The following is a 26,960-nucleotide window of genomic DNA, read 5'->3' as shown; positions in this document are numbered from 1 at the left end:
AAAAAATCTTAAAAAGTAATGGTTCCTTTTTTTCTCTCCCCCCACAATCACTAAATCATATTATTAAGATTCTTGACAGGTAATAGCTTTGATAACTGTCAGTCACTCAAGTCACGAAAAGTAGATTGTGTGACTCAGTTTTTGTCAGTCTATTTAGTTTGAATCTTCTGCTTGTGAAATTCTCCACAATTTCTCAAAATAAATTGAATATATGTACCTCTTCTCTCCAACTCCTGTATCTACAAGTGGAGCAGTGCCCTATGGGTGAGGAAGTGAACGCCACAAACAGGAAATCTATATGGACAGTATTATTCTGGCAGTTGTCTCTTCTTTCCCATTTGACTCTCGCACTTCCTCTCCTTAACCTTCCTAAACACAGCCAATTACCCTCTTCCTACAGCTGGACCAGAATCACACAATATGGAATGGGTTAGGGAAGGAACAATGGTAAGTTGAGCCTTGTAGCTTTCAGGGCACTAGTTCAAATCTGTCAAGCGCTGGAAGAGACTGTAATTTGTTTCACCGTGATCACTTCCTAGCAGTAATGCAAAAGAAAATTGGATTTAATTTGGTTCTCACTGAGCAGATTCATGCACTGTGTGTCAGAAAAGGTGTTGCAAGCATGTTCAAAAAGATGTTGCAAACATGTTAATAGCATTACTCATGTTGTTTTTCTCAGAAGTCCATAACAACACAGTCAGAGAGACAAATCAGGCTTTGTCATGTTTCATCTCTAGACCTCTTTCCTCCAGAACAGCAGCATGTTTTGAACTCAGGAGTGGAGGACATACCCCACTTGAAGGTCCTACCAGTTTTGTTGGACAGAAGATTTTATTACCTTAGACAGCATTGCTTAGACAGCGTTTTGTTAATTTTTCCTTCAGTGAGATTTGTCTGGCTCTTACAGTCAAACTCTTAAATGAAATGCTGAATTGGACTCTACATGAAGTGTCAGTTTTATGCATTTTGGAGCTATACAGAGTATAAGTTGATTATATTTTTTCACTAATGGAGCAAAGGGGAGGGGTGGCATACAGAAACACTTTTTTTTTGATTGCTATGTGCAGTAATTGAATGCAGAATAAATCAGTATGCTATGAATTAAAAATAACTTGCTGCAATGGACACTTGCACAATACATATTGTTAGCCTATTAGAACTCAAACTATTATTACTAATAAAATACTATATAAGTAAACTGAATTTGTTGCCCTTTAATTAGCTATTTATTTCCAAAACATGAATTATTAACACTTTTTTTAGTCATGAATGGTGTTAATTATAGTTACTGGAATTTAATTTTTTTTCCTTTTTTCCTTTTTTAACTAAGCTTCTAAAAACAAATGAAAATGTAGACCAGTCATGAGAGAATCCTCTAGTGATAATCAAACCTCAACAGAGAATCTGTGTCAGTGTTAGCAATATGGAGAGAAACTACAAGTATCAAGTATTTCATCATGAATAAAACAACATACAGAATCGCAAATTAAAACATTGGGCTCTCAGCAGAAAAACGTGCTTTATCTGATCTTCAAGGAGTTTCTAAAAAATTTAATAGTACTTTACAGAGCTGATAAAGTATATGTTTTAAGTTCTAATTAAGAATAGCAAATCTGAAATTCGGTGCAAACCATTCAAATAAGGATTAAAAGTATATTAAAAGTACTTTATTAAAAAGTGAATATATGTGAGGAGACAGTGAGGGAGTACACGAGTCAGTGACATACATTTTAATAGGTTTTATTCTGACTTCCCTCTTGTTTCTCCTTTCCTTAGAAATTTAAGATGAAGATTTTTAAGTTGATGCTGCAGTTCTTTTGTCAAGAGAAGTTTTGTGAAGCTGTAGTGAAGAATCTGTCTTTTGATCTCTAAAATCTTGGGGATGATGTGAGAGAATAAGTAGGAAGGTTGCATGAACAGTGTAATGACTACATTTTTTGTTGGGTGCTTGCTGTTTGCAAATTACACTAATTGGGCAACCATAAGGAATTTTGAAAGCTTAGAGGGAGTGCAAAAGGAGCTGTGGATGATGCTCTTCTTCCATGAAACACAAGTTAAAATGCTCATCCATTACATAATTAAAATGTGGAAGTAGCTCCCTGAGGTTTTTTAGGGAGATGGGATGGGGATAATGATATGTTAACATGATTTCACTAAATTAATTCTTTGGAAAGTAATTAAGTGAGATTGTCCACACTCCATTACTTCCAAAGGGTAAAATCTGACATGGTCCGTCATATTCTCATCTTGCTTTGAAATGACTGATTATTGAATAAATATATTCATTTGCAAACTAGCATTGGAGATCTCTAGCACTGTTTTTAGGTATTGTGGAATGTAGAAACTAATCGTCTTTTTGGATTTAAAATCTGAAATAAACACTTCATTGTGATAAAAGCAGTTTGCATTTCTTAATAGCGTAGACCCTGTATTTGATTAGAAACTTACATCGGGTTTCTGCAAACAAGAAAGATGAAATGTTTTCTGGTTCAAGTATAACTTCTATAATCTGTTGCAGACCAATACATGAAGCATTGCTACAGTCATCTAGGAATTGAGAGTGAACAGGAGCCTAAGCTGAGCTTTGAAATGTGAGGTTCCTGAGATACAGAATAGATTAACACATTTCAATATGTAAATAGGGAAACAGTCTTTGTTTCAAGCTAGTAAAGGCAAATATTTTCAAATGAAAACTTTGTAAAGAACCTTGTATTTAAGGAAAACTAGATCTTTCTGTTTCTGACAGCTGTATTGAAAAACACAGTAGACTGAAACAGCCTTTGATGTTTCCCAGTGCAGCTCCTGTATACCCAAGTGGGGCTGACTGGGCACTGGTGTCTAGAATTTCCTTGAGGCTGTTGAAGGTTTTTGTACCCTGAAATCAGCAACACTATGAACAGCTCTTATTTTATCCTTTTCCTTTGGTGAAAAAAAATCCCTCTTAAACCTGAGAAAGATCCTGACAGACTCATATTTGTGTTTACTAAAACCAATTACCATTTTGTTGCTTCCTTTTCCCCTTCCCTATCCAGCATTTCACAAGCTGGTTTACACAGACCTGTTGACTGCCTAGAAAGCACCCTTCCATCTCCTACATGGAGATGCTGCTTTAAAGAGCTTGTAGGAGTGGCAGGTGGGTCCTTCTCCTGCCCCTGAAGTAGGTGTGGCAGGGTTCATGCGTTACCCAGCATGGTCCCAGTGTCTGATGAATGGCATGGTGCCGCACGGTGGCTTCTTGGAGGTGACCGAGGTCTGTGGCTACATGGGTGGTCCAGCAAGGCTGGCTGGGCCACAGGGGGCAACGAGGTCTTTATCTAAACTGATAAAAACCTTACAGACATTAGCATATCCTGGGGCTCAGGACAGTCTTTATTCAAACCAGTGTCTGCGTTGCTGCCTTTGTGCTTTTCAACTTCCGAATATAGGCCAAAATTATAGGGCAGTGACAGCCAAGACTATGCTTAAATGATGTGAAAATTCAGGCCATTATTTTTAGGTTCCTAACTGGGAACCTAAACATTGAAATTTGAATTAAATTTTAAAATTGAATTTAGGGAGTTTCTGTCCATGTATTATATGAGGCGCTGTTATAAAGTATATGTATAATACCTCAGTGTAGCACAGTAAATAATTACTGGTGTGATTTGGGGTAAGAAGCAAAATCCAGACACTGTGCAAGTGATAGAAATTTAATTGTGGACTTCAGTAGGACTGCAGTTTGAAACTTTGGAAATGCTCATAGCAAAGTCTAGTTGAATCTAAAAAATTGAAGATACTTAGAAATTTTGGTGCTCTTAGTAAAATGTATATACTATTGTGATTTAGTGAACTCTGTATAATGCCATGCAGGGAAGGAAGTGTGAGGGTAGGTTTTTTCTTTTTCTCCCTTTTATGCTAGACAATGTGAGAAGTCCTTGTGGTAGCTGCATTTCAGTTTGGAAATAAGTGATTTCCTCTGTTTTCAGAAGTCTTAATGGGCTAATTAGGGGTTCTTTTGGGACCAAGTTTTTTATACATACAATTTTTAAGTTAAGCATGTGTATGTTTTGCAAGGCTTGAGGCCTTTCTCTACTGAGAAGTGACAGAAAATCAATTTTTAAATTTTGGTGCTCTGGTGTGTGGTCTGGCTGGGGTCAGCTACTGGTGGTATACAGATAAGCCTTTTCTTTACTGGGGTAGTTCAGGATCTTGCAGCTGAAGGGCTGAATACTTCAGAGAGGTATATATAAGATGCACTAGGTTTGTGATGCTGTACTTTAGTGCTATGTCCACATTAGCAGGAACTGTGGGACAAGTGGAAGAAATCTGGAAAAAGAAATAGTTTATGGTGAGGGCTGGGGTATCCATGTGTCTCTGCATTTACTGTGGGCTAGCTCTAACCTAATGCTGTGTACCAAACACACTTCAGCACTGGAGCACTCCTGGTGTGCTACTGGAGTGCACTTCCAAGACTTGGCCTCTCTGTGAACCAAAGAGGGCTGATGGGTGATGACCACTGCATAAGCATCCTTTGGGTCCAAACTGAAATACTTATAGGGAGCTGTGGTAGCTAAAGCTGGGGCAGCTGTACTGTTGTTATCTTTGAGAGATGTTTTCTCTCAGTCTCTAGTCTTTAACTGTTGTTCATTCTGACTTGGGAAATAACATGGTCAATACACCAACAGAGAAGTTGCTTACTTGATATTCTGCTCTGGTTTCCTTGAGAGGAGTTTCTTAATATCATGAACAAGGGACCACAGGACTTGTGTTGGGCTGGAGCACTTCTGTAGGCCTGAAGATTTTTGTAACAGTTTCTTTATCAGAGAAGTCATTATGAGTGTTGATCATGTTCAGAACAAAAAACTTAAAACTGTGGACTTCTTTCTTTTGAGCGAGTTTTAATGGCTCAGGCAGAAATAAAATCAAGGCTTTACATTTACAACAGTTCTGCTTTACTGAAAGGCCTAAGCCCAGTCATTTTTAAAGCAGAGGGAGGGGAGGGAATATGGGTGTAGCAGTCTACCTGCCCTTTTTATTATTTAATACTATGATGTTTCCACCTCTGTTTTTAAAGCTGAATAAAGAGAATACAACTAGTAAGGGCTTTGGTTATGGGATTCCCTCCCACCACTATTATTGATTATTGTGTGGTGGGTTTTGCTTAGATTGCTTATGCTGCATTGGACAATCTGTTATTTGAAAGCCTTAGGATAAGCATATTATCTGTGCAAGCCTGAAAAAAACTGATTCTGACTATCACAACAGTAGTCTTTCAGAACAAATTTATAGCTGAATTACATCGTTAGTTATTTGAATGGTATTTCAGCTTTCTTTTATGACCTGGATGCTTTGTTTTGGCTTTAGGAAAGAGTTAAGTGACTGAGTCGTGGGATTAAATGTTCAGCTGTGGAGTTGAAAAATGGTTGTTGTTGTTTTAAGTGAATGCTTTATAACTAAAATTCGTGGAAGCTGAAAAACACATTTGTTGGTATGGTCTCCCGAGAGCAATATATTTGTATCTACTCACTGGGAGAGTGAGTAGATATTTTTTATGGAGCGCAGGGTTTTAGGTATTAAGGTGAAACTTTGCAGCAGTGAACAGAGTAGTGTGGTTTATTCCAGCATGGCCTTGTGTAAGTTATTTGAGAGGTTCTGTTCTGTAGCTGTCAGTCCTTGATAAGATACTCTTGCTGTGATCACAGCTTCTTCTGTGAAAGCATACCCCGGGGTGATTGATATGCTTATTTCTAAATTTTGTTTAAATAGGGGGAGTCTATACCAGGCAAACCTACCAGTTCTGACCCTCCCATAGGACCAAGATGAATCAAAAGAACTCTTTCTCCTTTCATCTGCCCTTTCAAAATAAAATTTACCTTGTTTCTGACACATACTGATGTAATACAATCATTTTTCTAACTTTGAAGATGAGCGACTCTATGTGATAATGTTTCAACTGTTTCAATGAAATGAAAGAATACAAAGTAACATAGGTGGGGAGACAAAGGAATGTTAAAGATGACAGGCTCAGTCCTTCAGATGTTATGTGATAAGAGGGTGTATAGGGTTTCTTAGGAGTAAAGGTTAATAAACCTGAGAGCTGTGGGAGCTGGAAGATAGTAGTGTAAAATTCAGAAGACTGAGGTTAAGTGGATTCTGGTCTTGAGGGCAAACCTGATGTCCCTGCCCCACTGTCATTTCCATTTTCAGCGTGGGCTGATAAACCACCCCTCACAGTGCAGCTGCTTGGGAGGAAGGTCTTACTACCCCTTCCTTCACTTACTGTCTGTGGCTTTACCCACTTGACAGACTTAAATTGTCAGGAGTCAGTTTAACATGCTAACCTAGCAGAAAAAAGAATGCAGTATCTGTGTGTGGTATTTTAGTTTTGCTTTTGCTGGGTTAGTTTTCTGCCAAGCTGGAGAATTAAATCAGCTTCCAGAGGCAGCAGAAGATAAATTGTAGGAGAAGCGGGTGCTGCAAGCAGACTGGGGGCTTCTAGAATGGCCATTGTGTCTTGTGGAACTGGACCCTTGCTTTTGTCATTGCAGCTGCTTGTGGCACCATGTGTTACACAGCATCAATAAATTAATCCAAGTTAGAAGGGTTGCCCATCTGTTATGTGTTGTAGCAGGTAGAAGTGATCCCCTTTTTTCTCTCTTGTGCCAGGCATAGTGGTGGTAGGCAAACTTTTAAAACACTGTATAAGGCAGTACAAGGGAGAGACATGCAGCTGCTGGAAGGCTGTAATAAAGAGGGAAACTACTTTTTGACTGCTACAAATGTGATTGAAAATTGAATTAAAGGTTCGTAGAGGTGGAAAATTACCTACGCATCATAAATTTAATTTCCAGTCCACTTACCCATTCTAAACAGAGTGAACTAACATAAGTTTTTTACCATTGAGATTCCTGTCTTTCTTTGGTGAATGTTTAGTTTTTGTGGTTGCTTTTCCTGTGTGTCTGTGTATGTTTTGCTTTTTTTCCTCCCTGGAAACTGTGAATCTCGATCTTTTTTGTAATTCTTTTTATGTGCTTTTCAGAATATGACATCACATTCAATTAAAAAAAAAAATCATAGCCCCAGGCACACAGGTGTACTCAATATTTTTTTAAACAGAAATTTTAATTAGTAATTGAATATCACCTACCTTTTTTTCTTGCACTTTAGAAATTTGTAACAATGTATTTCTTGAAATTTTCCTTTAGACTTTTGAGATATAAGTAAAATTTCTATCAAAAGAACAAAGATGTCTTCTTTCTTACATTACTTTACATAGTGATTTCAAGGGCATGTTGATCAAATTATTTCATAACTTTTCAGGAAAAGACATACCCTAAAACCAGAATTAATAAATAAAAAAGATCATCAATGTGATGCTGCTGCTCTGTTCTCAGAATCAAGTCTGGCTGACTGCAACTGAAGCATTCTTTTGATTACAGTAGACTCATTGCAAGGAGAAGAGGAAGGTCCACAAGATCTCTGTGCATTGAGGAACTTAAACACAAATACACTTGCAGGAGCTAGTAATCATCTTCAGTTGTTCCATATAGGAAGGCCTGGATTAAAAACTTCACTTGAGAGCAGTTGTGTCCTGTTTGTTACTCTTCTTTGCTTCCAAAAAGATTAAATAAGCCTAAAGCAGCTCCAGTGATTCCTGCAGGCTCTGTAGGATGCTGTGAATCCCAGAAACCATTTGGTTGATGCTGGGTTATTAACCTTGGTATTTGTGACTCAGAAGGTTATGAGAGATTTGTGTGCATATTGTTCCAGGAGGGGGTAACTTCAGGGCTTTTCCTCCTTTCTAGTTTTTATATTTGAGTTTTTAATTTAAAAAAATGTTTAGCCTCAGGGAGCCCTCTAAATCTAAGCCTTTTACTGCCTCCTGAATTTGGCAGTTGCTCTTCTTGGTTTAAGTCTCTAGGCATGTGTGATATGAAGCTTTGAAGTAGCTGTTGCCTGGCTGAAACCTCTCTGGAGGCAAGGAGAAGGAAAATAAAGTTTTGACATTTTCTTTCTTTCCATCATGTAGATATTTTAACACAAGTGAAACAGCAGATTTTTAGTAAAAACCCTAAAATTACAGAATTGCTAAGACTCTCTCTTTTGTGGTTTGGTTTTGATTTAGAACAGTTGCTAAAATCAGTGGTGTGGAAAGCCACATACATTTTGTCAGTGTTTTAATATCTGGCATTAGGAACTGGTTAATCCATTTAAGAAGTGGAACAAGAGATTCAAGAGGGGGGTGTTGCAGCCCAGTTTTCTTCAATGTTGCCCAGTGGACCACTGACAAATACCAGAAAAGGCAAAGAAAGCTATTTGGGCGGGGGAAGAAACCCCAGCAAAAGTTTGTGGCTCTTTGTAATTCTGGTTCTACATAGTATCTACCCGTCCCATGCTCAGCAAGCAGACGATTGCCAAGTCCATCCATGGCAGTCTGTATCCCAAACAGCAAGCACCTTAATTCCACCTTTCCAAGCAAGCCTCTGTCTCAGCACTGCTCGTGTACTTCCCCCAAGAACAAAATAGATACAGGCCACCTTTTCTTGGCTATTCCTAACTTTTTCCAGCCTGGCTCCCTTAAAATAAGTGGCTTGTTGTAGTGAATCAGAAGTAGGACAAATAGATCAGGGAGGAAAATAAGATATTTCAAACATCTTGATTATGACATGGTGAAAGTCTTTCTGTTTGGGTGTTTCCAGCTGTGGCATAGAGCATTTCTGACGCTATATTGGTTTGTATTAACTTGGTTTACCAGATTTAGTAATGGCTAAAATACATAAAGTGATTTTAAAACAGTTGGTGTCATGCAGCCATTGCTCAGTTTACCAAGCTGTGTTCTGTGCTGCAGACTGTGCACTGTGGAAGCTTTATCTTTACTGTAAATGTAGTAGTAAGATTTTTTGTAGAAGCTTAATTTATCTTAAAAAGTGTAAATTATCTGGTTTTACATGCAGTTTATTGTAGTAATTTTTGTTCTGCTGCATGGATAAGTAGACCTGCATAAAAATTTAAAGTCACTTTGTGCTGCAAACAGCAGTTCTGTTACTCTGCTGACAAGTCAACAACTTGCACAATCGTGAAATCTTTCCTCTTTTTTCCAGTTATGACTGGGAAGAATTGACATGTTGTTGCTCTTACAAGTCCATGTTACCTGTCCTTTAGCAAGCTGTGGTTGAGCGTTGCATACTAAATGTCAGTTATCATACAGTGCAATCTGTATGAGCAGAATTCCCACTTCCACAGCTGTGGGAATAGAAATGGGAAGCAATCAAATAAGCTCAGTCCCTCAAGGCTTCTCCCAAGGTGACTGGTGCAGAGTGCAGTGAGGTCCAGGGAATTCTTCTGACCTTTTGTAGGCACAAACCTTGGGAAACAAACCAGCATTGTTAAAGTGATGACATCTTTCAGATGATAAAAGTAGGAGCTTAAAAAAAAAAAGCTTTTGACGCTTTTGACAGGCTTGCACATGATAATTAGATAGTAAAAAGAAGGTGTGGGTTGGCAAGGCATTAGATATGAATGATATGCACTTTCGTATCCATTTTTCTTTAAGCAATGTTGCGCTGAAGATGAAGCCCTCTGAACAGTTGTGTAAAGCAGAGGTTTTTAAAGTGAAAATGGACTGTATCCATTTGAAATAATTCAAAAGAAGCTAGTGAAAGCTTCTGGCATTTCTTTTGCATCCTTTGCCTCAGTAAGAAGTTCTTAATACAGCATATTGTGGGTAGAATCTTAGAACTGTGTGCATCAGCTTACCTGGTGTCTTATTTATTCACTTTCAAATTAACTTTCAGGAATAATAAGCTTTTTCTTGCACTGTATGTTCTGAACATTACCCTTCCTGCCTTCACAACTTGTTGAGCATGCAGGAAAACAGCTGAAGGAGAGGATGATTTTTGTAATTTGTTTTGAGATGGAGGAGGAGGAAGAATGGGAAGAGGAAGTGAAGATGAAGCAGGGCCTTGACCTACCTATGAATTTTATCAATAGTCCACAGGAAAATGAATTATGGGGAGATATGCATAAGGTGGAAGACAATACATGGCATTTAGTATTCCTGGGGAATTTGGGGATCTTCAGCTTAATTTGGCAGGTTATCATCAGCAGGCCAAATGTACTGGTGGCAGCAGAATTGGGTTCAGGTAGAGGCAACTGCCCCTTTCCTATTGCCATGTTTCTGGTTGCTTGCATTGGGTTTTGTCCATGTTCTGCGTGTTGTGCCATCTGAGAGCCTGATTCCATACTTTCCACCTGCACACTGGATCCCAGCTCTTTGCCACAACAGAGACCACTCTTACCTGCTGAAGCGCTCCGAGCTTCCAGCCTGGCAGCACTGCCTGCTCTCTCCAGTACCTACTGGTGGCAGTCACTCGCCCTGGGACCACGACTCTGGAATGCAGCTCAGAGGTGAAGGTATCCCTGCATGTACTGACTTGAGATATGGGGCAATCTCTTCCATGAAGTTGGGAGCAGCAACAGCTGCCTGTATTGCAGGGACTTGTCTGTGGGCAGTCGAGAGGCAATTGTGAGGGCCTGGTCTGTGCTGACAGTTTTTAGATATTATTTTCTTTACAAATTTTTTGTACCATTTTGATTTCCTGAGAGAAGGTCAGGCTGAGTTCTGGAGGACCCAGCACTGTTGGGGGGACCCTTTTCACACCACACCACTGCCCTGTCCTGTTTGCCAGGCTCCAAAAGTCTTTCAGAAATCAGATGGGAGCTGCCAAAATAGCAGATGTTTCTGCTGAGTGTGCTGTAATCTCTCGCAGCACTGATGCTGATCAGACTTTGGGTACAGGTCTCAGCAGAATGTCCTCCAGCCTTTGCTGTGCCTGACTGGGTAGTCTTTAGCCTCACAGAACAGCCCTGACTGAGGGCTGCAGGGGTAGGGCTGGGCAGATTTTATTGATGATGGACATAGGGGACACCTTCTACTAAATCAGGTTTCTCAAAGCCCCATTCAACCTGACCTTGAATGTTTCTTAAAATGGGGAATCTGTAGCTTCTCTGGGCACCCTGTTCTGGTGCCTCACCAGACACTGAGCAGGTTGAAAATCAGAAGACTTCAGAACCTGCACCATGACAGGGTCATCTTTGCAGAGTTGGTGGGGAAATGCATTGAAAATTCTTGGGACTTGTCTTTTCTCTGCTGTAAGCAGTTGTGCATGAAATAAAATGTTTTGTTTTTTTTTAAACATCTGGTACAGATCCATAGATGTCAGTGCACTCTCCTTGCTGTCAGTTGTTTTGTGGATGAAGTGGCAAACAGATGGAAAGTTCCAGCACCTCTGGAAAAATGAAAAAAATTATTAAGCTTTCCTTTTTAATCTTTGGGAAGTAAGAAAGTGCTAGAACTAACGGTGCATAATGAAGCTTAAAACAAAACTGTTTTATTCATGTGTTATAAGATTTTTTAATTACTTTATCATTCCCTATAATTTTAATAGGAATTAGGCCTCATTCATTTCAGAAGACAGACTTTTCTGGAGTCAAATAAATCCAATAAATGTATTTAATGTAATTTTGAAATGCAGTAAACATAAAACAAGTGAATTTGATGTCCAGTTCAAAAGCCTCTTTTTCATGCAAGGGGAGGTAGTAGGGCATTGAACTGCTTTGCAATACAGTAGGAAGAAAAGATATTTTTCTTTTTTAATGAAGAAGGAAGCAGGAAATATCACACTCTGTGAATGACCGCTCAAAATGTGGTTTTCTGTTAAATATTTGAGTTTATTCTTATGTGGATTTTTTGAGGAGCAAGTTGTTTGTTTCTTTGCTTTGGTTTTGTTTTGGTTTTTTGTTGTTTGTTTTTTTTACTTGATGGTGTGCCTATGAAGCTGTCTTGTTTCCATCTAAAAGGAAGAAAAGGAGAGGTGTGGATAGATTTGCTTGAGAGTGTAACCCCTTTGTCTTTGTGGCACTCACCACTACAGCAGTTGCTTGTTGGCTTAAGTGTAACAGGATTCCTGATCAGACGGATAATTTTTCCTTTCTTTTCAACTTTTGGCTTTGCAAATACTGAATGCTTGCTTTTGGTGAAGAATCAACATTTGGAAACTGTTACAAATAAGACCATTGAGGGTAAGGAGTTGGGTCACTGGCCCAGGGAAGTTGTAGCTCGGGGGGTCAGATTTCTTTGCAGTGGAAAGAGCCTGACTTCTGGGGAGTTTCCTAAGTGGTCATGTTAAATATTGGCAAGATGACCATCTGATCTTTGTATCCTACCGTAAGCCTTTGTATTAAGTTTGTGGTTTTTATGTAACTAAGTATTTTTTTGATGAAGCTTTACTCTACTAGGTTTTCGTCTTGACTGTCTTCTTCCCAAATGAAAGACGTTTTGAAAAAGGTATCTCCAGCTTGTCATGGCTGACTTAAAAAATTGATGTGCTGTGAGCAGCTACTGTTTTTGAACTATTTCTTCAGTGCAGTTGAGAGAAATGTTTTCCAAAAAGTTTAAACTTCTTTTCTATCTCTTGTAAACCTAGTCATTCTCAAGTTCAGTGTGGTGCCCAGCTTACTGCCCATAGAAATCACTGCTCTGTGCTGTGTTGAGGAAGTTTACTGTTACCTGGATCTTGTTTTGAGCAAATCTTATCACTGCAATAATCTTTACGTACTTGTAGACCACTAATCTGTGTTCAGGACTGCTTTTAAAAATGTTCCTTCTTGAATTGTAAGTAAAGATTGTTCTGTAAACAGTCCCTTTAGAATATTAAATTAACTTAGTTCAAGTGGTTGTACTTGACCTAACTTGTGTCTGTACACCTGCATACAGAAGTCTGACTTACGTGAGGTCCACCCACATCCAGAGCTAAGAGAGCATAAGAGAACTTTTCCCCTGAAGCTGAATGGCTGTATTAGCCTTAAAGGTTTGTCTTTGCTGATAGGCTCCACCTTATCATGAAGGTTGAAGCTCAGATTCCCAGTAATCACAGGGCTACAAGAGCCTTATCAGCCAGGCTTTCTGCAGGGTTTGTTCACACTAGTCCTTCAGCACAGTGCTATTAGGAGATGGCTTTTGGAAAAGGATTTGCTCTGCACAGCCTTCACCCATCTAATCTCTCAAGTGAAAACTCATATGGGAGAAGTACTGACTGCCGCCAGAAGGAAATCAGTCTCACAAAGTCCTTGAAGGAGAGGAATGGTCGTGAGCCAGGCTCTGCTTGGACCTTGGCCTGGGGCTTGTTCCCAGCCAAGGGCAGACGAGACATCTGCTGACTCTGTTGCTTTTTCGGAGGGCTCTCAGTAGCCCTGGGGAGATACAGTATTGCATTCGTTGATCAAAGAGTATCTGTAAACGTTTTTCACCCAACATGAAAGCTATAAAATAGTTTATCTCTGTCTCTTCCTCCATCTCCTCCTCCATAAAAGCCTCAGTTTCTTTTAAAAATAGGCAGCATGCATGTTGTGGCATTGCCAAGTGCTGCGGAGGATGGGGCAAGCCTTGGAGTACAACTCACTTGCTCTCTCAGGGCGGCAGGACCACACTTGCACAGTGTGCTGGGAATGGCATCACAGCTGGGTGAAATTTGTGACAATGCTGTGCACCCTATTGTGGTAAAATCAGAATATGATCTCATGCCAGGGAACCCAATTAAAAATAAAAAGAATGCAAATTGTCTTCAATTAGAACAGTCACATTTTTAACCAAATAATTTTTCAGATTATGTGTGTTTCTCTGTTTCCTGAAATAAACTTGAATTCATGTTTTATTTTAGGATAGGAAATAAAGGGATTTTTTTCTTCCTTCTCCTAAAAACCTTTAAAGTCGTCATCTTCCTGGTTATTACCAGGACATCAAACACTGTATCAAATGTGGTATCTCTGGCTGCCTTTGAGTCCTTGGCAAGGGCAGTTTATTCTTTCTGCATTAATGTCAGCAAAGATTTTTTTGCTGGTGAGTAGGAATATGTGATCGGAAGATTTTACAGTAAGAAATTATATTACTAATAATTATATTGTTATTTGTATTCCATTTGTCAGAATTAAATGAAGGGAAGACTTAACCCTAACTGAAGATGAAGATGGGCAGTGTAGGTAAAAGTCCAGTCCACTATGAGTATTCTGTATGCTTCTTTGCCTCTGCCATACAAGCAAGGCAATCACTAGTTAATTCAAGTACTTCTCATGAGCACTACATGAACTGTCCATAGTGAAAAGAATTGTACATTACTGTGAGAGACAGTACTGAACAAGACAGGTTTGAAAAGAAGACTTAAAATAGTTTTCCAATTTGAAATAATTTTTCTTTTAAATATTTAGATTGTAATTTGTCTTTGTGACAACCTGTAATGAAGTCTAATACTGCATTAATTTCAGAAACTAAAATATTCACGAGGTGCAGAGTTCTAAAGAAGAGTCAGACCACTGCTGGAGGTAAAGCCATTAGCTGAGAGCAAGTACCCAGAGTTTGCAAAAGTGATAAATCTGCTTTAGACATCAATGGCCCCTTCTGCAGGTGCAGGAGGACTGTTCTATTCTCTTTGTATTATTTCTCTTAGTTGGAGTCTACAGAAAACAGTTAATAAAGATGATAAGCCTTTAAGAAATGTAAATGCAGAATGTTTGGGAGTGGTATTTATTTTACAAATAAATGCTGTTGATTAGAGGCTGAGATTTTCCAATTCTTATTTCTCAGAGGATACACTGACAGAACATAAAGTATTTCAAATTGATAACCATGGATTACTTGCTATTTATGTAGTCTCAGTTTGGTAAATTTGTAATTTCTTAAATGGAAAAGTGTTTAATTGCTTAAGTATGTCTGAAGTTTAATAATGTCTTCAATTTGTTTTTTACAAGCTGTATACATAGATGATTATAATTTTCCTTAAAAGGTACATTATAAAAAATGCAGGTAAAAAGCTAGTGGTCCAAGTAAATTTGGGTATCAGTTGCCATTTTAATATTGAATATGGAAATCAGGAAAATGACAAAATGTATGCAGAGCTAAGTAGTTTCTTGAGTCCTTCTATGGTCCTGTCTCTAATGTAACATAAAGGCTGCATTTAACTGCAGATCAGCTACTGGCCCTAATTATCCTACTGGTCCCTTCATTTGCAAGTTCTTGTTAGGCTGTGTCTTCAGCTTCTTAACTCCAGGCAGGTGCCACAGAGTCACTTTTTTCCCAAACTACTATCCTTGCATTAATATTATGCTGTGGAAGGTTGTCTTTACTCTCATGGTTTCTGTTTGCTATGCTGGGGTTTGGGATTTATTTTTCAATGGTAAGGGTTGATCCCAGCATAATGTAGAGGAATGATAACTGGCTAAAACATTTTCTATTGATTTCTGTGTTCAACAGAGCCAGCACAGTAGCTCTGAACTGTAAAGCATTTATGTTGATAGACCTCTTCTGGGTAAAATTCCTGTTATTTATTGATGTGTCAAAAATTTCTTCCATCTTCCTCTTAAGTACTATTGGGGGAGGTAATTTTTAACTGGTTGATTTCAAAGTAGAAGCTCATCTACCATCTGCTTGGGAAAAAATAGTAAGCTGCTGGCTATAGCTCGACAGCTACAGGCAGGTCAAGGGCACATGCTTATAATTTTGCTGCAGTGATTCCTAACTAATTAGCCACGAGGAACTTTCTGAGAATGTTCTGTTAAGATCATTTTATTCTCTCCCATTTTGTTAATGAATGTAGTGCTCCCAGCTGTGAGGCTCTGAGTGATGATTGCTATTATGGATTTATCCTTTCAGATTCTGTCTCTAATTTTAGGAAATTATATTCCCTGTCTTTAAGTTTCTAGTGGTAAAACTGTAAAAGGACAAGTTATTCCTCAGTGAATGTTGGGAAATACAGTAATCAGCTTTTATAAATACTGGATTGCAATAGCTAGCTGTATTAGAGGAGGAAAAATACCGTTCACAAAATAACCATCTGTAGTCCATATTAGTTGATGAAAAAATATTTGTACTACTTTTTTTTTATTAGAATGGTTTAGAAGTGATCTGTTCTCACAAAATTATGCTTTACTTCACTGTTACTGTGGTTCCCAGTACATCCAGAGTAGGGCATTAGGCAGATGTGTAGGATAGAGTTTTCTTCCCATTTCCTCCTACACATACATACCTTGTGAGGACATGGAAAAACTAATCTGGTCTGTTCAGATTACTTAATGTGAGATGTACCTGATTGTACCCAACTAGGGCATCTCCTTGCCTTGCTAATCGCTCTTATCTTAAGAGCATGCATTAGAATACAGAATGAACTGAAAAGTTGTCCTACCTGTTCAAAAATGGTATGTGTGTATACATACATAAGCTTATAGATAGGCATGGCATTGTTCCTGTAGCTATTTGGTTTAAATGTTAGATATGATTTCTTATTCCTTATAATCAAAACTTTCCATCTCAAAAAGTATTTATGATGCTTGTGCCTTTATCCTATTATATATACATTTATAGCAAATACAGTTAGAGGGATTAGACATTCAGCTGGCAACCAGTTTTGATTTCCAAAACTTCAGCTAAAGCAACAGTATTTACAGTTTTACCTGTAGTTAAAAAATTCTGTCTGTTTTTATTCCCTAACCACACAAAGTAACAAGATTAAGTAGGATAACATTATTTTGGGCTTTAAATCCACTTGCTTCTCGCAGTGGAAAGCTCTAATCTGGCAGACGAGTCCAGTGTGTACCAGACTTTATGATAAGCTGTTGCCCATATGTGTTGTCATTGTCCCCAGGAGACAAGCCTGGAGGGCTGCTGCTGTGTTTCAGGTATGGTACAGTGTTTTGCATTAGAAAAGTGAACAGAGGAAAGATATTTAGTCTGTGAAATACTGTGACACTAATCTTTTAAACAAAAGAGCTTGGCATGGAGTTGTCAAAGGAAACGAAATTTGCTGGTTTGTTTTCCCATTGTTCCCTTAGCACAGAGACTCTGGTCTGCAAATGACCGCTGACATTATGCCACAGAAATTTCTACAAGGAGAATACTTGGTACTTTCCAATCTTGCTTCGAAGCCTGGCAACAGTGTTGTGGCTGCATTCCCCTGTTCCTGTGCTACAGTGAATTGCTTGTGTTCATTTTGGGAGAAGTCATGGTTGTCTCTCTTCCCAGTTTTTTTTCCTCTCTGTTGCTGTCAATTCAGACAAACTGTATCTATCAAATAGCTTGTCTGTCTGACTTCTGTGCCTCAGACTCAAAAGTGCATGAAATGAACCAAAAAGGGAGGGCAGGATTTTGAAGATGTAGGAGGTGCCTGCCACAGAGGGATGTTTTTCTGCTCTCTTAGAATTTCAAGGTAAACATGGTATCAAGAGAGGTGAAGCAGAGAGGTCATTTGAAAGTTAGTGGTAGTATTACTCCCAGGATGCTTGAAGGAAATAGTTGAAGTATCTCAGCTACTTGCATGAGATCTCAGTGATGATGTGGGCCTGAGAAAGGGAACTTGCCAAATGTGTGCTGAGTGAAATGTGCCACATCTGACAGTTTTGCAGCTAGTGGAGTCCAAAAACCATGGGCCTTTATGGGTGGAAAGATTTTTCTGTAAGTGTAGTATTTTCAGTGTTCTTAATTGCTTGCTAGTATACTGGGTAAAATTCAGTCTATGGATCTCCCAGTCTGCAGGATTGTGCTTTGTTTGCTTATTTTTTCAGAAATACTATTTTAACTTTCTCTCCTTTGGTGGCATGGCTTTCTCAGCAGCTGCTGTGCTCTGCCACAGAGTTAGCTGCATGGAGAATTCCTTTCTGTCCATGTGCAGTTTCATAAGGCTCTAGTAGTGGCCCTGAAGTTCACAGCTATTTCCAGGGAATGTAAATACTTGTACCAACTGATTTCAGGAGAAGTGCAGAACGTGATACACTTAATGAAATCTCTCAGTGATGGAAAGTATTCCTGCCAGTTGAGCTCAATTCAGGCTTGTTGGCACAATCTGTGTTTTTATGCTCGAAGAAGAGCTCCTCTGTGTGCGGGTGATGCTGCCTTTTCACTGCTATCCCTCGCCATGTTTTCCGTCATGTGGGTTATCTTTAGTTTTTGCCAAAGACCACCACTAGAATTTGCTGTCCTCAGAAGGCTTGCATTTTCTTTCCTGATGTCCTGCAGAGTGTCTAAACACAAGGACAACTCTGCAAAGACTTTGAGATGCTGCTTTTAAAATGTATTATAGAAGTGTCTAGCAACCACTTTGGAAGTACTTCATGTACAGTTTTAATTGATGCTCCAAAGAGGCCATGTAGAATGAATAAACTCAGATTTGTTTGCCAGTCTTTCGCGAATCAGTATTTAATATTTCCACTGTATGGTCAGCTGCTGTGGTCTGAGCTGGACAAGATAGCCTCAAAACTAATGTCTGCATAATGCAAAGGTGGAGTATGTTTAATGAAATAGTTCTTCTGTGGGGCAAATCCCAAGTCTATTTCAGTTATTTCACACACATTAATGTACAGTTAAGATTTAGGTTTTCCAGAAGATAGAAATTAATAGAAAATAGTATGCATCTAATAGGCTTCCTTCTAACTAATGTAAGTGTGTAATTTAGCTTTAGCCTACATGCAATGAAATAGTATTGAAATCACTCTTGTAAACAGCATACACGTCCTGTTGTTGGCTTTGCTTCAGCTGTTTCTTCACATTTGGCTAAGCTCAAGTAATAAATTGCTGTAAAACTGGAATACACTCTGGAAGCAGATTAATCATCTGACTCAGTATTGTCTTTTAGTTTGCCATGAGAAATCTTTCCAATCTATGAGATCATGGATTAGCTGGTTGGACAATTTAGAGAGGCATGTAGTACATTCCCCTTTTTTGCTGCCTTCCCTTTGAAACATGTTGAATCTCAGCAAAGCAAAAATGACAAATGACTCCTTTTTCTAAGTTCTACCACAAATATGTATAGCGATGAAAAATCAGACATCTGAATTGATACCTCCTTGTTTTATCTAATTTTGGACATTGTAGGTGGTATTTATCTCAGGAGATGTAGATTAACTCTCTGCCCATTGCAGGTGGGCAGGAATCTTTAAGGTCCCTTCCAACCCAAACCATTCTGTGATTTACATGTTTGAGACAATGATTTAGACTTGCCTTAAGATCTGTGAAAAGAAATGAACATTGTAGAAAGTGTCTCACTTCAGGTTTCTAAAACATGTTGCATAAATTCCACTGTAAAGTCCTTTTTCTTACCATTGATGAAAAAAGTAATGTTTTATTCTGTTGTGCTATTGATGCTCCCCGTGTAGGTGATACGATGTCTTGTCTGTCCATCCATGGACAAGGGGTGGTAGTGACTGATAAGGAGATCTAACACTTCAAGGCAATTTGTCTGGATGTACAGTCTCCTTCTAATGCCTTTCCAAATTTCATTACAAATGTGTGCTGAAATATTCCTAGCAAATGTCCTTTGCTTTGCGTGGTGAATAAGTGGTGCACTGCAGAGGCAGGTCACAAATTAGGCTAATAATACCATTCTTGCTTGTGTGGGCAGAGTAGGTGACATCTGTTGTGACATTTCTGTTGTTGTATTGTTAGTTTATAGTGTTGGTTTTTTCTCTTCTGATACCGTACCACTTTGCTCATTTGGCTGTGTGGAAGTTGCAACTTTATTGCTCAACATACTGGGATGTAATGATCTCAATGGCAAGAACATTCTATCCTCAACTTGCATAACAAACAGGTTATGCTTATTTTATAATTGAACTTTGCATTCTTAATGAAATGTAGTTTTATTGTATTCTGTGTCTCTTTTCTAGCTTACTTGTACATGCATGCAAAGAGGAGGTAAAGTGAAGTGGTACTGGACTGTAAGCAATCTTGTCTCCAGTTGCAATCTTACTGAAAGCTGTTACAAATTTTACTCTTTTCTGCATCCTTGGAAGGGAACTGCACCCAGTAAGGTAACCACCTTAGAAACTGAACATCCTGTTGGTTACAACAAGGATGAAGGTTATGTTGCTAAAAACCTACAAGAATTATGATAGTGGATGATATGGATGTGTGTGTCCAAGAAAGGGTTTGCTGGTGCCTGTTGGTCAGTGAGGGGAGCAGTCACAGTGGCAGGTTGGGGAAGGGGAAGAAAGGAGAGAGCTGCACATCTTAACAGTTATTAGTGGGAGTGATTTCTTACAGGACTGTACCAGTGCCACTGATTACCACTTGAAGATTAATGTCTGGGCAAAATTACTGTTTCTACACACTTAAAAATTAGTGAAATGGATTCTTCAATGAGGTTGTTTTCTTTTGTAGAAAGCGCTAGATCATTTCAACACCAACTGATTTTCCCCTGGGTTTCCTTTACTGCCCTGGTTTTGGGATTTGGCTATTTCTTGTTGGCTGAATTCAGAGGAAAGCTATTCCTGATCATATTCAGTTTGGCACAATAGCTGAAGTTTGAATTTGGCTTGTATTGGTTAAATCAAGCTTTTGATTTGGTTGCCTATTGTCCAGTATGCTAATCCATGTTATTTCCAGCTGAGTTAAAGTGTAAAGTCATTAGAGCAGTGTGGGGCTTTTGTTAGTAGAGGAAAGGTTAAGTTCTGCAGGCAGCTCATACTGCTGCCAGCATAGCTGCTAATCTGAGTTTGGGGACTAATTACCTGTAATAGCTACAGGACAGAGTCCTGTGTTGAGCAGAAGTCTGATTAGGCCAAAGTTTGGAAAGCTTTGTCATGGGGAAAGTTTTTTAACATTTTTCAGGAACTTGAGTTCTGATTTAGTTCATTCAGAACCAGATACTTACCTTACCACTATATTCAGTCTAATAATATCCTAATGCTGGTATTTTAAATAAAGTCTGAAAACCCTACAACAGAATTAACAAGCATTTTAGCCTGTAGGTATTTAGGGACTGTCAATATTGTTTTATTGTTTCTGAATTGTTTCTAATTCAGCTTTTGGTAACCACAGATAGCTTATTGGGGTGTGAGGGATGAGGAAGCCAAAACTGATCTAATGAACAAATTAAAACCCAATCTGTCCTGGAGTGGTTTGGAGATTATTAGATTTAAAAAAAAAAAAAAATTTAATGCAATTTTCTCCTAGACCCTTATGATTAAAAGTTTTATGCATTAACATTTTTGGATATGCTCTTAGGTGTACTCAGAAACAATTGTTTTCCTTTTTTAAACACTTAACTTTGTTTTAAAATTCAACAGGAGTTATTATTATTATACACAAACCATTTAACTTTTGTTTTATGCCCTTGTACAAAAGAAGTGGAAAGCTCTGGTTTGGAAAGGAGGAGAATTAAGAACAGAAGAAGCAAAAACAAATACCACCTTCTTCGCAAAGAGAGCTCAGCTTTAACAGAAGTGCAGGCTGCAGACTTGCCTTGGGAATGAGGGAGAAGTCAATTATGATTGCAGATAGTGGCATAAACATCCATTTTTGCTATAGTATAACTTATTAAATCCTGAGATGAAAGCTATGATCCTTGACTAACATTACTTAAGATCATCCAGTAAGTTAGTACCTAACTTACTTTTTTAAGTTTCAAAGCCTAGTTAAATAAAACTTTGCAATTATCTTTAAAAACTTCACATTATTTCCCTAGTTGATACTGACTTTGATGTCTTTGGTGTTGCTTTCTTATTTCTCCAAACTTAATATTGTAATAAGTTACTGTGTTTTTATGTGGTAGGAACAAAAGTGCTCATTTAGGAAAAATATTCTTGTTGCTAGTTTTGAGTGGGAAGAACGTGTAGTCCTTGTCATGGATTTGTAGACTTGAAGCTTCTACAGGTTATTTCCAAATAATGGGTGAATTGTATGCAAAGTAATGACCCTTTTAAGAATTTGCAGGCTTAGAGTATAATTACTGAGTAATTCCAAATTTATTTGGGGTTTTATTTCAGTCAGAGGAAGTGTTCTGGAAGCTGCTGGTATAAACTAGGGGTCAGCAGAGGGGGTCAATACCTGTTCTTCAGTCTTTGTGCAGTAGCTTGAAAAAGTGTAATCCTGTTACTTACATATGGATAATTTCTATCACCTATATGAGAAAGAAAAATCTGGAAGGTTGTGTAGCATATCAGAAAATGTAGCTCTCTACCTGAATGCCCAGCAGTATCAGAATGTTGTGTTGAGCAGAACAGTGAAGGGTGATGATTGATCACTGCAGTTCAGACATGTAGATAATCGGTAGTGAAACCCAATTAACAACTGACCCTGAAGCCAACCTCGTCATCACATCTTACTTAAATACTCTTTATTTATTTATTTATTTATTTATTTCTATTTTCACCTCTTCTTTTTGATTGCATAAAAACTTTCTTCCTCAAGAAGTCATCAGGTCTGAGAAAAGCCTTGTTTTTACCTGGAGCCAATTGCATGAGGTATTTCTGGATGGCTATCCGTTATTGATAATGTCTATTTTTTTCTGCTGTTCTGTTTAGATGACAGTGCCTCTGCTGCAAGCAGTATGGAGGTAACAGATCGCATTGCCTCTCTGGAGCAGCGTGTCCAGATGCAGGAAGATGACATCCAGCTGCTCAAATCTGCCCTTGCTGATGTGGTCCGACGCTTGAATATTACGGAGGAGCAGCAGGCCATGCAGAACAAGAAAGGACCTACCAAAGGTTGGCATTTCAGATAGATGTAAAATAGATAGTGCAGTTCAATGTGTTTCATATGTATTAAAATAGGTTATTCATTAGATCTTGAAATACTCAAAATCAACAAATCAAACTCTAGATAAAATACATTTGAAATTCAGCCTGTTAAAAGGAATTAATAAAAATCCATATGGTTAAATCTGTGAGCCTTCTACAGTTTACATGAACCAGCAAAGCATCTGCATGTTCTTAGTGCTTAATCCACAATCTACATTTAACTATTGCTACCACTTCCTTACTTCAGATCAAGATTAGTTTATAAACTCTTTAGGGAAGGCATTGTCTTATTTGAATGGAACTCCTAATAGGTTTGGGGGATTTTTTTATCAAAAAAATGAAGTAAACTGAAGTAAAATGTAATTAAAATTTAATTTAAAATGTCTTAAGTGTCCACGGATGCCACAGACATAAGGCAGAGCTCTAAGCTAGCACAGAGAAGACATGCCTAAGGAGATGGTACAACACCAGCTGCTCAGCCACAGAAGAAAGGTAGAGCTGTGGTTGTTGCCTGACCATGTTCCAGAGCAGTAGATCCAGAGGCAGCAAGGTGCCAGGTGTGACAGATGTTGCTGCTTGGCAGAATTCTGTGCTGTGCCCATGTGCCACAGCATGTTCTCTCATGGCTCCTGCTCTGCGGAAATGGGTTTGTCTGTGCACAGCCCAGAAAAGCTGGACCCTGAACATCCAGCACTTTGCAGTAGTAAAAGCTAATTAGAACCCAAGCAGTGTGATTTATTGTAGTGCATGAGGCTGCAAAGGCCTGGGAGGCTTCCTAGGTGCATCTTAGAGAAACACAAAAGGTATTTTAGGGTAGTTTTAGGAGTAAGAGTGGTGGCAACCTAGATGTGAAGAGAAAGTATGGCTGACTTCACAGGCTCTCTGTTGTCTAACAACTTAAGAAGTTGTTTCTTTAGGGATCCCGATATGTATTAATATTAAAACCTTATTTTCCATCAGAATTATGTTGTGTATTTATGGATTCATAATTTTCTCCTCTTAAAGTTAGGGCTTCCTTTAATCTTGGTTATATATTTGTGACTTTGCAACAGATATTTAGTTCTAGACATTGATTTAACAGACTGACTAGGAATTACTTAATTTGCTGAACTGAGATGTCATGTTTGTTAAAAAGTTATGTGTCAGAAGATGAGGAAAGCTGAAAGGGACAGAATTACAGAGCCAAATTGTGAGTTGGTTGTATCTCATGCTAGCTGTCAAAGAGAATATGCAGTAAATATCTGCAATCTTGTCTTCATGTTCTCTTCCCTTTCTGTTGTAATCTCCTTATTCTGTCTTTGTTTTATTGAAAAAAAATTTAAAATATCAGATAAGTTAAATGTTACTAAAGATAGCCTCCACTGTGATAAAAGGTTCCATTAAATCTGGTTGTACAAGGGATTAAGAGGCTTCGTGTTGCCTGTAAAATAGATATTATCTGATGTGTGGAGGAAATAAAGTCAAGTAATTATTACTGAGTTGTAACCAAATCTGTTCTTCTTGCCTGCTGGCTTTACTTAGCAAAATACAGACCAGATTTTCATGGATTCTGTGAGCAGAGTTGAACTCTAAATCAGGAGAGGTTTTCTTGGTCATGGCAGACTGTTGGAGCCATAGTTCAATGTACATTGAAGAAAAGATGCTGTAAGCCTGTCCCCCTGTCTTCTATGGTTGGTTTTAAGGGTGTTTGTTTGTGGGATTTCTTGTGTGTGTTGGGGTTTTTTGTTTAATGTATATATGACCGGCATGGTTCGTAACGTGTGTGTGAAATTATAGTGTAAGAAGTTTTACTGTAATAATGCAAATGCAAGACTATAAATGTCAATTGCTCTTCTATTGCAAATAACCAGTATGAGCCCTGGTACTTGCCAACAAAACCACCTAATTTCTGGAGAAGATTGCTACTGTGACCATTTATGTAAAGAACTTTCAGTTTGCTGTACATCATCTGTATCATTTAGTGTATGGTCAACCTTATTAAACATGAATGATAAACATGAAAGAGAATCTGAAGTATTCTGATCACTTGTTTCTTTCAGCTGTATGGTCAAATATGATACATTTCACATGATGGCCTATTGTTCCTATAGTAGACACAACAGCTTTATAAGAAATTGTATGCAATCACTTAGCATAAGACTAATTCCAGTATTTTAGTTTGGGATGGCATTACAGAGGCTCCTGTTGCAGACTGTTAGGAGAGGGGCTTGTTTATACATGGGAAGAGCTGGAGTGGTGGCTTCTTATGCTTTACCCCTTGATCTGCATGGACTGAATCAGTTTATTTTCCCTATGTTGTTTAATGACTAATTCCACATTTGGAATTTTAAAAAGTAGAATCTGATCCCACTGAATGTCACAGAAATTGTGTCAATGCAAACTGGGGCTTGAAGCATACTGTATGCTGCTGTTTTCGTTTGATCTATAGATGAAGTAGATCAGGATTAAGTTTGGGTGTTGGGTGTCTGTGCCTTTGGAGAAACAGGATCCTCACTGTACCTTGTAAAGTCTGAAACAATCTTCATGGGACAAATGACTTCATTTTTCTGCATACTTCAGATTTAAAATTAATTTAAAGATTTCAAGTTTCAGACTTTCAAATCTATAATGGAAAAATCTTGAGCTTATTTTCAGCCTTTGTGTGTGTTCTTGTTCTAAACTTGAGCTAAGCAGCTTAAAAGCAGCATACATCATGGAAAGGGAGCGGCTTATCTTGTCCATTTGTGGAGCTCCTTCCCTAATGGTGTTTTGAGTTTTTGTTTAGTTGTTTGGGTTTTTTTCCCTTTCCTTATTTAATTCAGCTACTTGGTGGAATTTCAGTATGGCTTCCTGCCTTTGTTTTACTTGAGTTTGTTGTTCTTTCCTTTTGCAATTATTGGTTTGTTTGTAAACTTAACAGCCCTATTAATCCATAGATCAGAGTATGATTAAAAAAGCTGCTGCTGAGGCTGATAAACATGTCAGTCCTGCTACCACAGGTAAGACCTTGAAGCACCAGAACTTCCAAAATAAACATTACTGACAAAGCAGTAATAGCAGTGTGTTACTGACTTCTAACAGCAATGACATGTTTGGGATTGTGTGACTGTGGTGCCAGATACCACTAGTGTGAACTAGCTGTTGTAAATAAAACTAAATAGCTCCAGAGTAAACAGTGTAGTAATTGAGTAATGCACAGTTTTTCTGTGTGTTGTGTAAGAGTTTCATGGTGTTGCTTTCTACACTAGCTGACCATTTAAATCTCCAGTTCCAGAAGTGTGAGTTGTGGGTTGGTGCTGGATTTGAAGCAAAACTTCTGTTAAAGGTTAAAGGGTTTTTTCCTGGCTGCTGCTAGTTTCGATTTCATAAGGTTAGGAGAGTAAACAGACTCCAGCTACTTTTTAATAGGCATTCTTTTTAAATAACTATAAATAAGGAAAATAATTATGTACTTATTTAACTTTAATTGCTGTTCTAATTTGTCATCTCAAAGCTCATTAAAGTTTTGTGAGCTATGGAAGGCTTGCCAGGAGTCAAGTCCACAATGATTTAACTGTAGCTACGTGTGATTCTGTAGTATGCAACAGAATCAGTTTTATATGTATGGATTAATTACAGCAGTGCATCAGTTAGTCAGGAAACAAGCAACAGAGTTTCCAGCATGAAACGGTAAAAAGAATTTAATATTAAAAAATTAATAAAGTAGAAGTAAATAGAATTAATAAAAAATAGACAGAGACATGAGAAGCCAAGTAAACTTCAGGTGTTTTGTATAAGCTCTAAAGACAGCATTAGTCAGTTAAAACAGATCATGGAAGGCAGGGCTGGAAGGCTTCCTCAAAAGAAAATTTTCTTCTTTTTTCTTCTTCATTGACTTTTTTTTCTGTCATCCTTCACTCTTCTAAGCCAGATAAGCCTAATTCCTTCAGTATTTCCCTTGCAGGTTATTTTCTAAATTTCTCTCCTCTGAACAAATAAATGACAAATACATAGAAGCAAGTATGTATTCTAACAAAGTTTCAAGAGAAAGTTTGTCTTGCAAGTTGCATTCTCTAGCAGACTGTATTTACTGGCTTAATCTTCTGAAGGCACAGTCTTTCACATCTTTTTATTCAATATATGAAAACTTGGGGTGAATAAGTCAATAAATGCTTGCTGTCAGTGCTGCAATAAGATGTTACAACATGACCTATAACTGTATACAATTTGTACTGTTTCAGTTTAGCCTTTTAGATCTTTTATCCTTGACAGTCTTTTTGGAAGAACATTTCATAGATATTCTCTGTGCCATCCTCTCCAAGTTCAATGAAATTTTATTTGATGTTCCTAAAGTGACTTGTGACTGCTGCCTTCTCACAGGTGGTGTTTCTCTGATGCTTTTGGCATCTTTACAATGGCTTGTAATACAAAGTCCTCTCAAATTTCAAGTGATTCAAGCTTTCTTC

General features: G+C 38.2%; 1 protein-coding gene across 10 annotated transcripts in view; it reads left to right on the top strand.

Annotated features, from left to right (window-relative positions):
- EML1 (EMAP like 1) overlaps positions 1 to 26,960 on the top strand; it is a 121,215-nt gene that overhangs the window by 46,229 nt on the left and 48,026 nt on the right. For 7 of the 10 annotated variants that reach the window (XM_085061395.1, XM_085061402.1, XM_085061401.1 and 4 more), the window contains exons 2-3: positions 22,321 to 22,503; positions 25,452 to 25,514. In XM_085061395.1, coding sequence (XP_084917521.1) covers positions 22,321 to 22,503; positions 25,452 to 25,514 — 246 coding nt within the window. The remainder of the gene's footprint in view (positions 1 to 22,320; positions 22,504 to 25,451; positions 25,515 to 26,960) is intronic. The other 3 variants (XM_085061397.1, XM_085061399.1, XM_085061398.1) reach the window with 1 other exon arrangement.

The sequence above is a fragment of the Lichenostomus cassidix genome, chromosome 5 (assembly GCF_008360975.1).
Source record: "Lichenostomus cassidix isolate B80296 chromosome 5, HeHo_3.0, whole genome shotgun sequence".
Taxonomy (NCBI): domain Eukaryota; kingdom Metazoa; phylum Chordata; class Aves; order Passeriformes; family Meliphagidae; genus Lichenostomus; species Lichenostomus cassidix.
Note: the sequence above shows the minus strand (reverse complement) of the source record. Positions and strands in the feature narration are given on the sequence as shown.